This window comes from Perca flavescens, chromosome 14 (genome assembly GCF_004354835.1).
Source record: "Perca flavescens isolate YP-PL-M2 chromosome 14, PFLA_1.0, whole genome shotgun sequence".
NCBI classification, from domain to species: Eukaryota; Metazoa; Chordata; class Actinopteri; order Perciformes; family Percidae; genus Perca; species Perca flavescens.
The window spans coordinates 33455799-33470616 of NC_041344.1; the positions used below are offsets into that span (position 1 = coordinate 33455799).

At 40.1% G+C, this 14818-nt stretch overlaps 1 protein-coding gene across 1 annotated transcript in view; it reads left to right on the forward strand.

Annotated features, from left to right (window-relative positions):
- The window catches only part of glcci1a (glucocorticoid induced 1a), a 33343-nt gene that overhangs the window by 12101 nt on the left and 6424 nt on the right, over nucleotides 1-14818 (forward strand). Inside the window, exons 4-5 of the mRNA XM_028596906.1 lie at nucleotides 929-1018; nucleotides 12968-13120. Coding sequence (XP_028452707.1) covers nucleotides 929-1018; nucleotides 12968-13120 — 243 coding nt within the window. The remainder of the gene's footprint in view (nucleotides 1-928; nucleotides 1019-12967; nucleotides 13121-14818) is intronic.

The window sequence follows — 14818 nt, forward strand, 5'->3', positions numbered from 1 at the left end:
TTGCTGCTGAAAATAAACAAATGGCCCTTTGAGTTGGACACATTAAGCAAGACAGCAGTTCAGTTTCCTCTGTGTGTGTGTGTGTGTGTGTGTGTGTGTGTGTGTGTGTGTGTGTGTGTGTGTGTGTGTGTGTGTCTGCTGGAATAGTCAAAGCTTTTGATAATCTCTTTGACAGACTAGTGATTACAATGTAACCATAATTTATATTGATGGCCAAAAATATTGTACCATCTTTAAGGTGTGCCTTTTTTTTATTTCCACTTAATATTCTTTTTATTAAAAATAATTATTTTTCATTTTGATGACTGGAAGGGCTAAGTAATAAGATTGTCGAATCATATTTTAGTTGCTTTTTGTGAGTTGATTTAAATGGATCTGATTGTGTTAAATGGCCATTAATGATATTGTCTCATATGGATCGCAGGCCCCTGAATCAAATTTGTATCATGGCAAACTTTGTGAAATAAGAAAATATTGTCAATGTTTCCATAGGTTTATGGAAGAATTAGGTGCGCATATTTGGCGGGGGGGTTTAGGGGTCTGTCCTAGAAACAATGTGATGTTTTGGATCATTATAATTGCTAAAGACAAAACTTAAAGCTAAAGAGTCAAGCTACATTCAATTATTTGAGAAAAGTCTTTTTAGTTAGTTGATGCTTTTTGCTGTTTTGAGCACTTTTATAGCTGTTTGGGTGCTTTTTAAACTGTTTTGGGCACTTTTGTACCGCATTTCACATTCATTCAGCTTAGGTGCTGCCAAAAACGGCTCTGGTGCCGCACCTAAGACTTATGATGGCAGGGAAAACCCTGATTGTATTGTTGTCCAAAGGAGTGATTTAATACTGTATCATGATAAAACTTGTGATTCACACCCCTACTCAGATCCAGGTATCCTCATAGTAATGTGTAGCTGTAATGCTCTTTTCAGACTCCTGGATGTTGGAGTGAGGAAACGAGAGAGAAGAGGAGCACCCACCAGCGCTCTGCGTCCTGGGGCAGCGCCGACCAGCTCAAAGAGGCATGACACTAACATGAAGACAGATACAAACACATTTTGGTCAAATCTTTGGTTTGATGCCTGTACATGTGCCCAACATGGAGCCATATGTACACATGCAGTAGTAAAGGAATATGCCATTAAGTACTGACATGGATACCAACAAAAATTTTAGTTCCATGTTGGAGTACTCACACCAACGTAGTTTATCTCATAAACTCAGACAGTAGTTACTTTCTGTCTTAAAGGGGAACTCCACCAATATTAAACTCTATACTGCATATGTATACAAGTTGTATAAAGTCTTTTGTGTCTCCAGATGGAGCTGCGTACGTCACTTTATTCAGCATGTGTCTGAAGTCGGCTTGGGCTAGTGTAAAAAAATTCAAACCGGTTTGATATCAAGCCAAACACCGGACCAATGTACTGATTTTTACCACTAGGTGTTGCACCTGACTCAGTCGCTCCCGAGTGAGACTAAAGCTTAGTTTATGGTAGCCACGGTGTTCCGGGCGCGAGGTGCGTCTCCACATCTGTCGTTTCCAGCGCGAAGGCTCAGCAATCTGTCGCTTGGCATTTCTGCCTTTATTGGATAGGAAAGCTGAGATATGAAAGGAGAGAGAGGGGGGGAAGACCTTCTGCGTCGAAGAATAAACCTATGCACACGTGCGCCGCTCTACAAACTGAGCTAACCGGCCACACCTCTGAATCTTTGTAACTCCGCGCCCACTGCGCATGCTGCACTTTCAGTTTAACCTTGTTGGCTGGGAAAAGCAGGTTTGTCTTGATAAATATCTGTGTGCTTCTTTGTGTAGAGACCACAAAGAGTCAAACAGCCTTAAATATGTGTTCAGAGAGAGACACCACACTGGGAAAAGAAGAAATATTTTGCTGGAGATTGTGGAAAAACATGAGAGATCGCTTTGTCAAAGCTAAAAAAACGGCTTCATAGAAAGAGTGTTGCAGACAGGCAGCTTGGGTTTCCTCAGGCAGCTTTTTTTTAACTACAACTCATTTTAAATATATAGCATGTGCGTATACACGGGAAAATATATTGGAGGTACATTCCCGAGTCTGACCTTTCATTGACTAAAAAGTTAACTCGGAGTCAACTTTTGGAGAGCAGGGACAGTGGTGAACATCCAGGCACTTTCGGCGCTGTCAGCGAAATTCGCTCATACCGCTGTTGTCGTAGGGAATTAATTGAATCACTCCGCTCTGCCGCTATTTTTAGCTGCCTGTGGAAACCCAGCGTATTGCACCTCGAATAAATGACGCAAGCTCAGCTACATTATCATGGCAATAGTAGTTTACGACATCGGAGCTATTTTCTTGACATCCATGTACACGACATACACATCCGTGTTTGGCGGTGATGTCAGTTTTATTCCGACCGCAGCAGAAAGCTCCGCTGGGCTTGAGCTTCAGAAATGCTCAGGGAAATTTAGCTCGTGTGGACCCTACCGCACTACTTGATCAATAAAAGAGCTAAGCTACTGAAAAGCTCTTTGATTCAGAAAACAGTGACACTATTGAGAAGGAGTCAAACTAGTAACTCTATTACCCAACACTGCTTGCTTAGAACTCAGTTTGAAAATGAAAACAATCTGCGGGTGTGAAGTTAGAAAGAAGTGACCACACCCTATTAGCGTTACATACCCGAATCTCCGACCAAACTGTCTGGTTAATTTGCATTGTTGGTAATACAGCTTTGACAAGGAAGAGGAACGTGTAAATGACATAATCAATATGAATAATGAATAACACATTTCACATTTAATCTTATTTATATTCACACAGACATGGAATTGGTTAAATAATCTATCTAAGAAACATATTAACACAGCATAGTGGCCATATTTCCTTACTATTTATTTACTTCCATACTTCAACTGATGGAGCATGCAGTCTGTCTGTCAGCAGCCTGAAGTAAATATTCGTTTTTCGGGAGGCTGTTGGATGTCTGTGTTGAACCAACATTTGACAGATACACCTCTGTTAGATTAAAGTGTGGTTAATAATATCAGTAGTCGATTTGGCTAGCGACAGGTACAGTTTGCACAGCTTATTATTTTTAATTGGGCCCACGTGTTCAGTCTGGTTACTGTTGCTTTGCACAAACTGCTGCTGCTCTTTCTACCAACACACACCGCTGTAAAACTAGAGGCCTCAGAATTCTAACGGTTGATCATTTTAAGACTTATCATTTTGACTTGGACTGGACAAATTGAATCAGCGGCCATGTATCATGAAAGAATTGAATCATGACAAAACCATATCGTCCCAGCCCTAATAGCTAATGTACATTTGTACGTACATGTATATCTTACATCAGCACTACAGCAAGAAAACAAACTGCTTCACCCGCTTACTAACACTGTCAGCAGTTGGAACAAAACTGCCACTCCTTCTTGAAATCATAACTCAGTCAAATCTGAACATACTGAGAATAAACAATTTAGAAATCATAGATAGGAAGGCTGTTCCGACGATAAAGACTTTGCTTTGTTGTTGTCCCACAGCCCGGTCTCATGGCAGTTCGTGAAATGGTTACGTTATTGAATCTATTGATTCGTGAACATCCCACGATTATGTCGTTTTTTTCGTGTGCTGATTTACGAATTTTAATTTAATGTATTTAAATGGGAAGCGTATTTCGTGATCACAACGCTACACAACGGTAGGGAGTAGTGTGAAAAGCAGAAAATCTGCGTAGGGAGGTTGGTCGAGGTGGTGTATGGGTCAAACAACACAGGACTTTCACCCAGGAGACCGGGTTTGCGTCCTGCGTGTTGCAGTTCCTTTCCTCGTTATTCTCTTCCTAACCACAACCGTGTCCAGCGTGTGACGCTTCCTTTCCCAGTTCTTTTTTTCTTCCCTAACCTCAACCGTCCAGTTGTTTGGGCGTTTCATGTCCCCGTTGTTGCGTGCCACAGAGACCGTGGATCGTGTCCCTGCGCCCGGGGATGGCGTCCCCGTGTGGCGGTCCGTCCCGTTGTTGTCACCGGCGTGTGCCGTTTAATTTCCCCGTGGCAGTTCGTGAAATGGTAACGTTCGAAAATCGTGACCTGTACACAAATCAGTAAATAAAAATAACGTGACTATTTATGAACTGGCGTGAGAGCGGGTTGTGTCCCACAACCAGTCTTTTGTAAATACTACAATTGGTTCGATACCATTTTTTGCTTATCGATTCTGATACCTGAACTTGCATATCGGCCAATACCGATTACTGATCCAATAACCAGTGTGTCATATATTTTATTATGTTTAATCAACTGTATACTACTATCCCATGTGACCATGCAGTTTCTGTGTGAGTTGACCTGACACTGCACAAGTAGGGAAGACGTGCACTCACCCAGGCTAGCTGGTCTCATCCTCATGTTAAACGCAACAAGTAGGGAAAAGGAGACAGGGGGATTAATGTTGGCCGGCTAAGTTAGCCTTTAGCAGCGGTGTTCTTTGTTGTTTATCGAGCCCTGTTAGCTTAGCCGGTCGTAACACATGTCACTCTTGACCTAACATGGTAAATTCTATCAGACCTACCGAAGTTTTGTATATGGCAGAATAGATGAAACGGTAGTGAATGACTTCAGGCTGTACAGTCTCACACGTTTGGTATACGTCTATATGGTGCTGATGGTTTACAGCAGCGACAGACAGCCTCTGAAGCTGCAGCCGGCGTGGCACTATCTGCCCCTCTCAGCTCCACCCTGCTGATACTCCGCAGCAGCAGGGAGGTGGCAGATAATGCTATCTCACTCTTAACTACCCACTTCCCCTCTTTGCAATGGCCATAACCTCGCTGCAATTTATGGTCAGCCAAGTCCCAGCTGGCTCCTCTCCGCCTCCTGCAGCAAAGGAAACAATAAGGGCCAGCCCGGATGACAGCTCAGCCCTCACTAATGTGTGTACAGGAACGTTACTGAGTTACAGGGCTGCAGAGAAGCAGCGCTGACACAGATTCCACAGATATCAATAGACAAACTATAAGGAGGAAGAGGAGAGGGGACAGACCTGAGCAGTTCAGCTGCTTAAAAGAACTGCAGAAATATTAGCATGGATATTAGTGTGCATAATCTGATTTATCTGTTTAATCCAGTCTGTATCTGAATCACAGTATGCCAGAGTAGGTGTGTCTTTGTTTAGCCAAAGCAAACCTGGTCTTAGTCAAGGCAAACACTAACTTTAGTTGTCAGGGTTAGGGTTGTTCTGTCATAGTTGGGTTAAAACTGATGTTGAAATAGTAACACTGAATGGCTCTTCTGGGTATGCTTATGTTAGTCGGAACACTAATGCCACTCCTGTCTAATAGTGCGTTTGATTTACCTCAGAGGTCGAAAACCGGAGCTGGGAATGCCATCACACCCGAGTGGACCGCATTCCATTAAACCACGTCGGATTCCAGTTGATAACAACGCATTACTCTGTTTTTTGTTCATACAAACACTGTAGCAACATGTGCACAGATAGAAGTTGGACTGCACTTTGTGTACGACTGATTTAATGATAATTAAGGCAGAAGTGCTATTCAATTCAATTTTATTTATAGTATCAAATCATAACAAGAGTTATCTCAAGACACTTTACAGAGAGAGTAGGTCTAGACCACACTATAATTTACAAAGACCCAACAATTCCAGTAATTCCCCCAATAATGCTAATAAACGGTATATTACTACAGCTTTCACTACTGTTGATGAATGGAGCAGCCATGTTTGATTTTGAGGTCCGCTTGCTCGGGGTACTGTGAGGTTCTCCGACTTCCCAACGACTTCAGGGGCTGTGTTTCCGAGTACAAATGGAACGCACCATTACTTGAGTTGACTGTTCTGTCATAGTTGTGTTAAAACTGATGGTGGAGTAGTAACACAGAGTACACCAGTGATTCCAGAAGTGGGGTCCGGGGACCCCCACGGGTCCTGGAGGGAGTTCCAGGGGTTCCCCAGCATCTCTAGTAACATAATGACATTTGATCATGGGTTTAAGTCACATTCTGTAATAAAACATCTAAATCAGATGGGGGACCCTGGGACGAAATCTTATGAAATGGGGGTGCACGGTGTAATTCAGGTCAGTTTAGGGGTCCTTGATATGAAAAAGTTAGGGAACCACTGCTACACTGTTCAGCCCTCTCGGCTTTGGTGGTGACATCAAGCTCGTCCATCTGGTGACCCACAGTGCTCTTTAACTTAGGGGACATGGTGTTTGGTAAAGGATGCTAACAACAGAAATATTAAATAAAACACACACACACACTCTGTAAAATTATGTTTTAGGGGTGGGATTTGTATTCATTATTGAATTGTATTTATTCTGACAGTATTATTTTTAAGTATGAGGTTTTCTGCCTTCTGTTACTGTAGTTAGTGTTTTTATAGTGTATGTAGCGAAATAATCTAAGATGAAAGGGTCATTAATTAACCAATTAGGTTAATCTTCTCTCAGTGAATGGAACTGGCTCAGATTTCACCACCTGGCCTCATTGTGAATCTTTGGTCATATGATACCAATATATAGTTATATTGTGGTTAGGCCTATATGAAAATTACTGGTGATAATCAGAGAGAAATTAGACTTCAATAAAGCTTTAACCAAAGATTATTTTCAATCCATCTTTTCCAGTTGAATCAATTGATTGTATAAATTGTCAGATAACTGAAAAATGCCCATCACAATTTCTCAAAGACCTAGTCTATATCCACGAAGTTCCACTCCCGGGATTGCTCTCGTTCTGCCAGAAATTCCGCCGGATGTCACTCTTTTTGGATGTCTGTTTTCGAATGTCCCGTTACCTTCCTCTTTCTTTGTGTTGGCGTCAGATCTCTGCAGGGTAAATCCAGACAGCTAGCTAGACTATCTGTCAGACATGGGGGACTCGAGTCACATGACTTGACTCGACTTAGACTCGAGTCGCAAATTTTAGGACTTGCTTGATATATATATATATATATATATTTTTTTTTTTATGCTGGCGTTTTTTCATAAAAGACTCGACTTAACTTTGACTTGATACTCATGACTTGAGACTTGACTTAGACTTGAGTCAAATGACTTGAAATGACTTAATTTTCTGTTTAATAAATATATTTTCCCCCCCTCTGATATCGAGGAGGAGTTAACTTTACGATTTTAGTGCTGTTGCATGCGCAGGAACCGTTGATATGATGACACGGCGCGCGGCTGCACACCGTCAGTAAACAACACTGGCTATGGCTAGTAGGCTAACTTAACGTCATGGATCCCTCTCATGGGCTCCGATACCGTGGGTGCTCCGGAGCTCGAGCACCCACGGAAAATACTGACCACCCACGTGTGCCAGACTGCCAGTGTATTTTTACATTAATCTAAAATTAAACACTGCAGTTGTGGAGTGTCTGTCATATTGTGATTGGTTATGTCGGTGCCATTGATTCTTAATTTCTCACGAAGCTGATCGCGGTTACGTGCCAGTTAAACTTTTCATCTCTGATCCTATCTGTATTAGTGAGGAGTGGCGCTGTCCTGAGTTGAAAGAGAGCCTATAGGCTAGGCCTTCTTCACGGCTTTATTATGGCGTGTGTGTTCGTGTTGGCCGCTTTTTTGTAAAGGGTGTGCGCGTGTGAGCACCCACGGAGGAAAACATAAATCGGCGCTTATGTCCCTCTGCACAGAAAATAATAAAGTTTGGCTATAAGGATTACACATCTGACCAGGCAAAAAAAAAAAACGAACGGCAGTCTGCAGTACAAAAATTTCCGACGTCGAATTTCATCAGACACTTCAAATCGGGAGAGATTCGGGTTCCAGTCCCCATATTCAGCTGGGCCACTATTTGGACGTTTGTGATGGACAGAAGTCCCTTCAGTTTTGGGCCATTAATAAGCACACCCTCCCCTCTTTGTTCAAGGTGGCGGTAAGAGCAAATAAAACTTGGCACACACAACACAAATTTCTCTCTCTCTCTCTCTCTCTCTCTCTCTCTCTCTCTCTCTCTCTCTCTCTCTCATATAAACACACACACACATGCAGACGTAAATATGTGAATAAAGCTAGGCACACATACAACACACTCTGCACTCTCACACACACGCACATTCACTCACCAATATTAATAACTTTTCACTCACTCTTTTTCAAACACGCACACATTCACTCACAAATACACTGACAAATATCAACATATACTTTCCATTCCATGTGATGGGATTCAGCTCCTCTTAAAGAATATGTTTTATTCTTTAAGAGAAGGACAGGTTAAAGGATGTGTTTCTGTCTCATAAAAGTGAGGCATGTTTGAAGAATATTATTTTGACTTAGGAACCATTGAATTGTTTGAAGGAATTTCATGATTTGATGTCATGTTTGAGGAATATTGAACAATGTTGATTTATTGTTGGCCTAATATCAGTTTTAGGCTGTGCTTTTTTATCTGTGTTAATTTAAACTCTTCAGATGTATGTGGACACAATGTCTTTTGAATATTGAGTAAAAAATGCTAATAAAACTCCAGCACTTCATAATCACTGTCTTTAGCTTGTTTAAAATGGAAACTTTGGTATGACTTGACTTGACTTGCTTGATTGTCACAAAAAATGACTTGGACTTGCTTGAGACTTGCCCATGTGTGACTTACTCCCATCTCTGCTATCTGTCCAATCTGAGTTTTCTGTTGCACGACTAAAACTACTTTTGAATGTACACATGTTCCACCAAAACAAGTTCCTTCCCTCCTGTGGAGGAAGGTCTGGTAATGCGAGACTAAAAGAAGACCAAGGGGATGTCTTCAAAAACCCTTGTTTTGTCTGAAGCGCTGATACTTCCTTTATTTTCAGTTGCATCTTTGTGATTTATAGCAGAACCTATTTGTGTGTTTAACTAATCCGTAGTATTGCTATGTAAAATATTGAGCTGCAGTGTAATGTCAAAGCTCCAACAGTGTGTATTATACAGACAGTCACTCCACTGTATGTTGCAGAAAACCTGAGAAGTGCATTGCCTGAGGGAAAAAGGAGACCAAAACTTGCAGGACTGCACTGTGTAACTGGCCCAAATTTAGGGATCACATAACAGCCAGTTTCAGACAGAGCCTGCATTGATAAGCACTGCATGTGTTGTTTTGCTACAGTCAAGAAGGCCAGTGTCACAACTGTGTGAGGGAGGGAACATGTATGGACATGTCCTAAAGGGCTGGGAAACGCGCTCTCTCTCACACACACACACACACACACACACACACACACACACACACACACACACACACCACTATCTGTATATATATTACTGTGAAGGTATTTGTTGAAATATAAAGTGAACCTGTCTCTGACTGTGCAGGCGATGCACTGGTAACAGTGACATCTGGTGGACTTGTATTGGGTTAAAGGAATGTATCTCCATTTTGTAGCTTTACTTCCTATTGAGAAAAAGGAGGAAGACAATCCCTGCAAAGCAGACATTTTGATTTGTCTACTAATAACATTATCAGTTGCTGCAATGCATGTCATAATTGCTGTAGTCTAGGGCTGCAGTAATCGATTATTTTAGTAATCAAGTATTCTACCGATTATTCCATCGATTAATCGAGTAATCGAATAAGAAATACTTTTGTTTCATTGAAGAGCACTAATATACAATTAGTTTGGTTTAATTTTCAGAAAAAGCAACATTTTTATTGTCTACATTGCTTACAATATCATCTCTCAAAAAACTAAACATATTAAGTGCATTTAAGTGCCATATTACATTGTTTTTAAAGAAAACATTTTCTGAAATGCAATAACAACCTCAAACTAAGGCATACATTCAACATACATAAACATTACCTTAGGTTGTGCAACTTAACTTTCAGAACTACAAGTTTCAACCTGAGACTGATCTGTATATAGGCCTATATGTAAATATTAGTTATACTCAACCTATTTTCATTCATATTTGATTACAGTGTCACACAGCTCTGTTGCACTTATGCTAGTAGATCATTGATCAGCTGTTTCTCCGTGAAGAGAGAGAGTGAGAGAAAATGGTGCGCAACAATCAGCTGTTTTTCCGAAGGGATAGTCAACGCATCAGCTCCACTTCGTGGAATGGATGATTAAGTTAGACTCAATGTTTTCTGTTGAGATGCTGAAGCACTGACCTTGTCGATTATTGTGGTAAACCAGTTTGATTTTGCAGTAGACATACTGTACAGTTTTCGTTTTAATTACGTTTGAACTGATTCCAAACTTTGGACACTTTCTGTCGTTTTCTCCAGCCTGTCTCTTCTCTTAGCCTTCTCTTTCTTCATTTTGTAATCTGCGCCGTCAGTCTTCATGGCATGTGTCGCCAGCAGCGTCAGCCCGGTGTGCGACAGTAATAATCATCCGTGCGGAAACACTGAGCGATACAACGTTTGTAACAGTGATTAAACAAAGCTTTGAGGCAAATCATTTAGCATCAAGGACTTTTAGTAATCAAATTATTTGAGTTACTCAAGAAATCCTTTCAGCCCTACTGTAGTCTCGCATTGCCAGCTCCATCTCCACAGCTCTGTGGAGTAAGGTCTGGCTACACCCCACATACATAATGGGATAGGGGATAGCTTTTCTGTTTGACAAACAAGATACAAGCACAGCAGAACACAACAAAGTAACCCCCCAGAGACAAGGAATAAACAACAACCACAGACTAACAAATAAGTAGCTAAATAAAAAGATAATCTTGTAACAGAGTATATTCATTCAACCTTTATTTATCATCGAGAGATCATTTACAATGTCAATGACTCATTATTACAAACACAAATACAGAACAACACAGAAAGTACAATCATAAGAATTTGAATAAGATTTTAATAAATAAATTAGGATAATAGGGATGCAAAAGAAAATACAATTATCTAAAGCAGTTACAAGTAGAAGTATGCAGGTTTACAACCAAATTTCTAAATTGCCCAAAAGGCACAATTGAGTTGATTTTAAGAAAGTACTGTAATTTGTTCCAGGAGTCAGGTGCACTAAAACTAAATGCAGTTTTTCCAAGTTCAGAGCAAGCTCGTGGAACACAAAGTAAAAGCCAGCAGAGCAGGTCTGATAATGTCCCAGAGTAAGAGAGAAGTTGTGTAAGGTAAGATGACAGTTTTCCAATAAGAGCTTATACATAAAGAGATACCAGTGTCTTTCTTGGAGAAAAGACCACCCAACACTGACATATACAATACAATGATTTGTACCATGGGCATGACCGGTAATCTTAAAGCAGAGTGATAGATGAGTCCAGAGATTTAAGAGTTGACGATGATGCATGTCTGTAAATTACATCACCATAGTCTAAGACAGACATGAAAACTTCCCTTTTCCTACAAAACATGGGAAAGATGCTTTTGTTTCTGAGAGTCTGCATACAAGATTATTAATGTAAAATTTCATCAATCCCGATGCCAAGATATTCATATTCTGTGACTCTCTCAACCGGAGGTCCGTTCATAGTGAAATATTAAGGTTAGAATAATCTATTGCTCTGGCTCTGGAAAAAAAAGCATAAACTTTGTTTTATCAGTGTCAAAGGGTGTATGTGACGTAACTTTAGTCAGATGGGGTTTGTTATGGGAAGTGATGTAACCTCTGTAAAAGCAGATGCATATATATATATATATATATATATATATATATATATAGTACAGGCCAAAAGTTTGGACACACCTTCTCATTAAATGTGTTTCTTCATGACTATTTACATTGTAGATTCTCACTGAAGGCAACAAAACTATGAATGAACACATATGGAATTATATACTTAACAAAAAAGTGTGAAATAACTGAAAACATATATATTATGTCTTATATTTTAGATTCCTCAAAGTAGCCACCCTTTGCTTTTTTTGATAACTCTGCAAACCCTTGGTGTTCTCTCAATGAGCTTCATGAGGTAGTCACCTGAAATGGTTTTACCTTCACAGGTGTGCTTTGTCAGGGTTAATTAGTGGAAATTTGTCCCTTATTAATAAAAAAGCAAAGGGTGGCTACTTTAAAGAATCTAAAATATAAGACATGTTTTCAGTTATTTCACACTTTTTTGTTAAGTACATAATTCCATATGTGTTCATTCATAGTTTTGATGCCTTCAGTGAGAATCTACAATGTAAATAGTCATGAAAATAAAAAGGAAACACATTGAATGAGAAGGTGTCCAAACTTTTGGCCTGTACTGTATATATACAAACACACACACACACACACACACACACACACACACACACACACACACACACACACACACACACACACACACACACACACACACACACACACACAAATGAACAAACACAGGTCCAAATAAAAGAAATGCTGTGCTGTATTGTGTAGCTTAAGTGCAATAAACAAACAACGCAGTTTACATGATTCGTCCTAGTTGCATTATTCATTAAGATCATTCTAAACAGATTTCTGTAGTTCAAACAACTCAGAATTGTAGTTGAGAATGTCAGTTATGACGGCCCACGGATTAAAATATTGTTGGGTTGAAATCGGGCTCGGGCTCATGATTACAGTTAATGTGTCGGGCTGGGCTTGGACACAACGTGCACGGGCACTCGGGTAGGTGGTTTAGTAATAATCATGCCATACTAATTTTGTATTTTTTTGTATTTTAATATTTTTCAATGAAAATGATAATATTGATACAAGAAAATGATCATTCCCAATTTCGTGAATCATATCGCAATCAGGATATCAGTCAAAACAATCGCAATTAAATATTTTCCTCATATGGTGCAGCCCTACTTCCTGGACCACTGTCATTACATTCTCAGTATAAAAGAGCCAGTGTTTTTGATAGCGGGAGCAGCAGCTGCTAGCACAGTTACAGAGATCACACAGCAGCATGACTGTGAACACAACAACGTCTGATGCTGCAAGAAACATTTTTATTTTAGAGCTATGTATGGACCTGCCTGCTAAATGTTTATGTCTCTCTTCTGTCTCCTCCTGCTCTCCTGTGTGATTCCGGCAGATTGCGAAGCTCCGGCATCAGCTCCATCGCAGTAAACAAGGGGGACGCCACAGTAAAGACGAGGAGCGACTGTCCCCCCTGCAGTGCAACACCATCACCTACACCGCCCTCACCAGCACTACCAACCACACCTCCACAGCCAGCCACGTTCAGGTACTGTTCTTCAAATATAGTGATTTGCAAACATTGCAAACTACACCCATAGTAGAAGACCTGTATCTGTAGAAAGAAGCATTAATTTACGGGAGTCTGGTATGTGTGCAGTAGGGGTGGGGGTAGGTTTATTTATCAAAGATTCACCTAAATATTTTTGTTTTATACGGTACCGCTGACGGCAACTACATCATGTCCGTTTTCTAACTGAAAGCAAAAAAATCCATGTTATGTTCCTCTTTACAAATGAAATACATCAGCCTAGTCTATATATGTCGCATTCCACTTCCAGGATTGCAAAAGCATACCGTCCCAACCCTAGCGTGCAGTCGTCTCACAAATGGGGGGGTTGGGGACTTTTGGCTTTGACATTGCAATCGTGAAAGAGTAGATTAATGAGATGACATACTATAAACGGGTATGTATAGCTGGATTGGTTGAAAATGAAACAGTAAAAATCTGTTAGGACTGTAAGGGTGCTTTGACACCACAGCAGTTTTCTCCGTTTTAACTGAACCCTGGAACATTTTGTCAGATAGTCCGGTTCGTTTGGGGGGGATGTGAAAACTCATTCCAACTCTGTTGCGGACCAAGCTTTGGTCCGCTTGAAAACGGAGGTCTCTGTTAACTAGAGTTCAGTTCACTTTAGGTGAGAATGCAAGTTTTTATAGCCTAAAATCCTTTCTGACATTCCATTATATCCTTCATACTTTTGCCAGTATGTTCACGAAGTTGGTATTAAATTTCATTCTAAATGGTATTAAAGAGGTCTTAAAAAGTCTTAAATTGAACTCGTGGAAACCTGGGGCTACCTTGGATTCCAACCTGTGGCCCTTTGCTGAATGTCATCCCCCCTCTCCCTCCCCTTTCCTATCTTAAAAAGAGAAGAAAAAACAGCATGCCTGTCGGGTTGTTGTCAGGCTCGGTTCCTACTCTCTGGTTCAGACAGAAACATACAGCCTGACTCTCACTACTGTCACTCCCATGGAGAGCTGGAACAGTTCCAAATGTTGCTCTACAATTAATTGTCTCAGAAATAATTGCGATCAACAATATAATCTCTTTCAGTCAAATTTAAAAATATGTAACTCTTTATTTTTTAACAAATCTTTTGGTTATATCACTATCGTCTGACCCAGATAATATAAAAACACAAGTACACAGCCTATGAAGTAAAAAACGCCTCTTTATAATCATAAAACATTTTTTCTAACTGTGTCCCCCCCCTTGTCATTTTTGTTGCTATGAACATGTTTAGGGTCAAGTGCCAACAACTAACAGTTGAAATAATAATACAAATATATAGTCCTCTGAAAGAAAAAAAGGTGAAGGGTGGTGATGGTTATTTAATCAGCGGGTTTGTCAGCCAGATTACACATCATTACTTATGTAATTACAATTTGGCATATGTGAACAAAATCAACAATTACCATCAACAGTCATACCCCTTAGCACCTTAGCTAATGTTAGCCATTGCAGTTAATAAAAGAAACCACGATTATGTAAAACAAACAGCACAATAAGACCACTATGTAGTAGGGGTGTGCAAAAAATTTATTTATATTCGAATCGCAATGCAAAATCAATTCATAGAATTACAAAAATCGATTTTTTAAATTTATTGTATGTCTAATGCAATCACATATGTAACCACATTTACATACTGTGAATCGTTTTTTGAATTGAGAATCGTTTTTG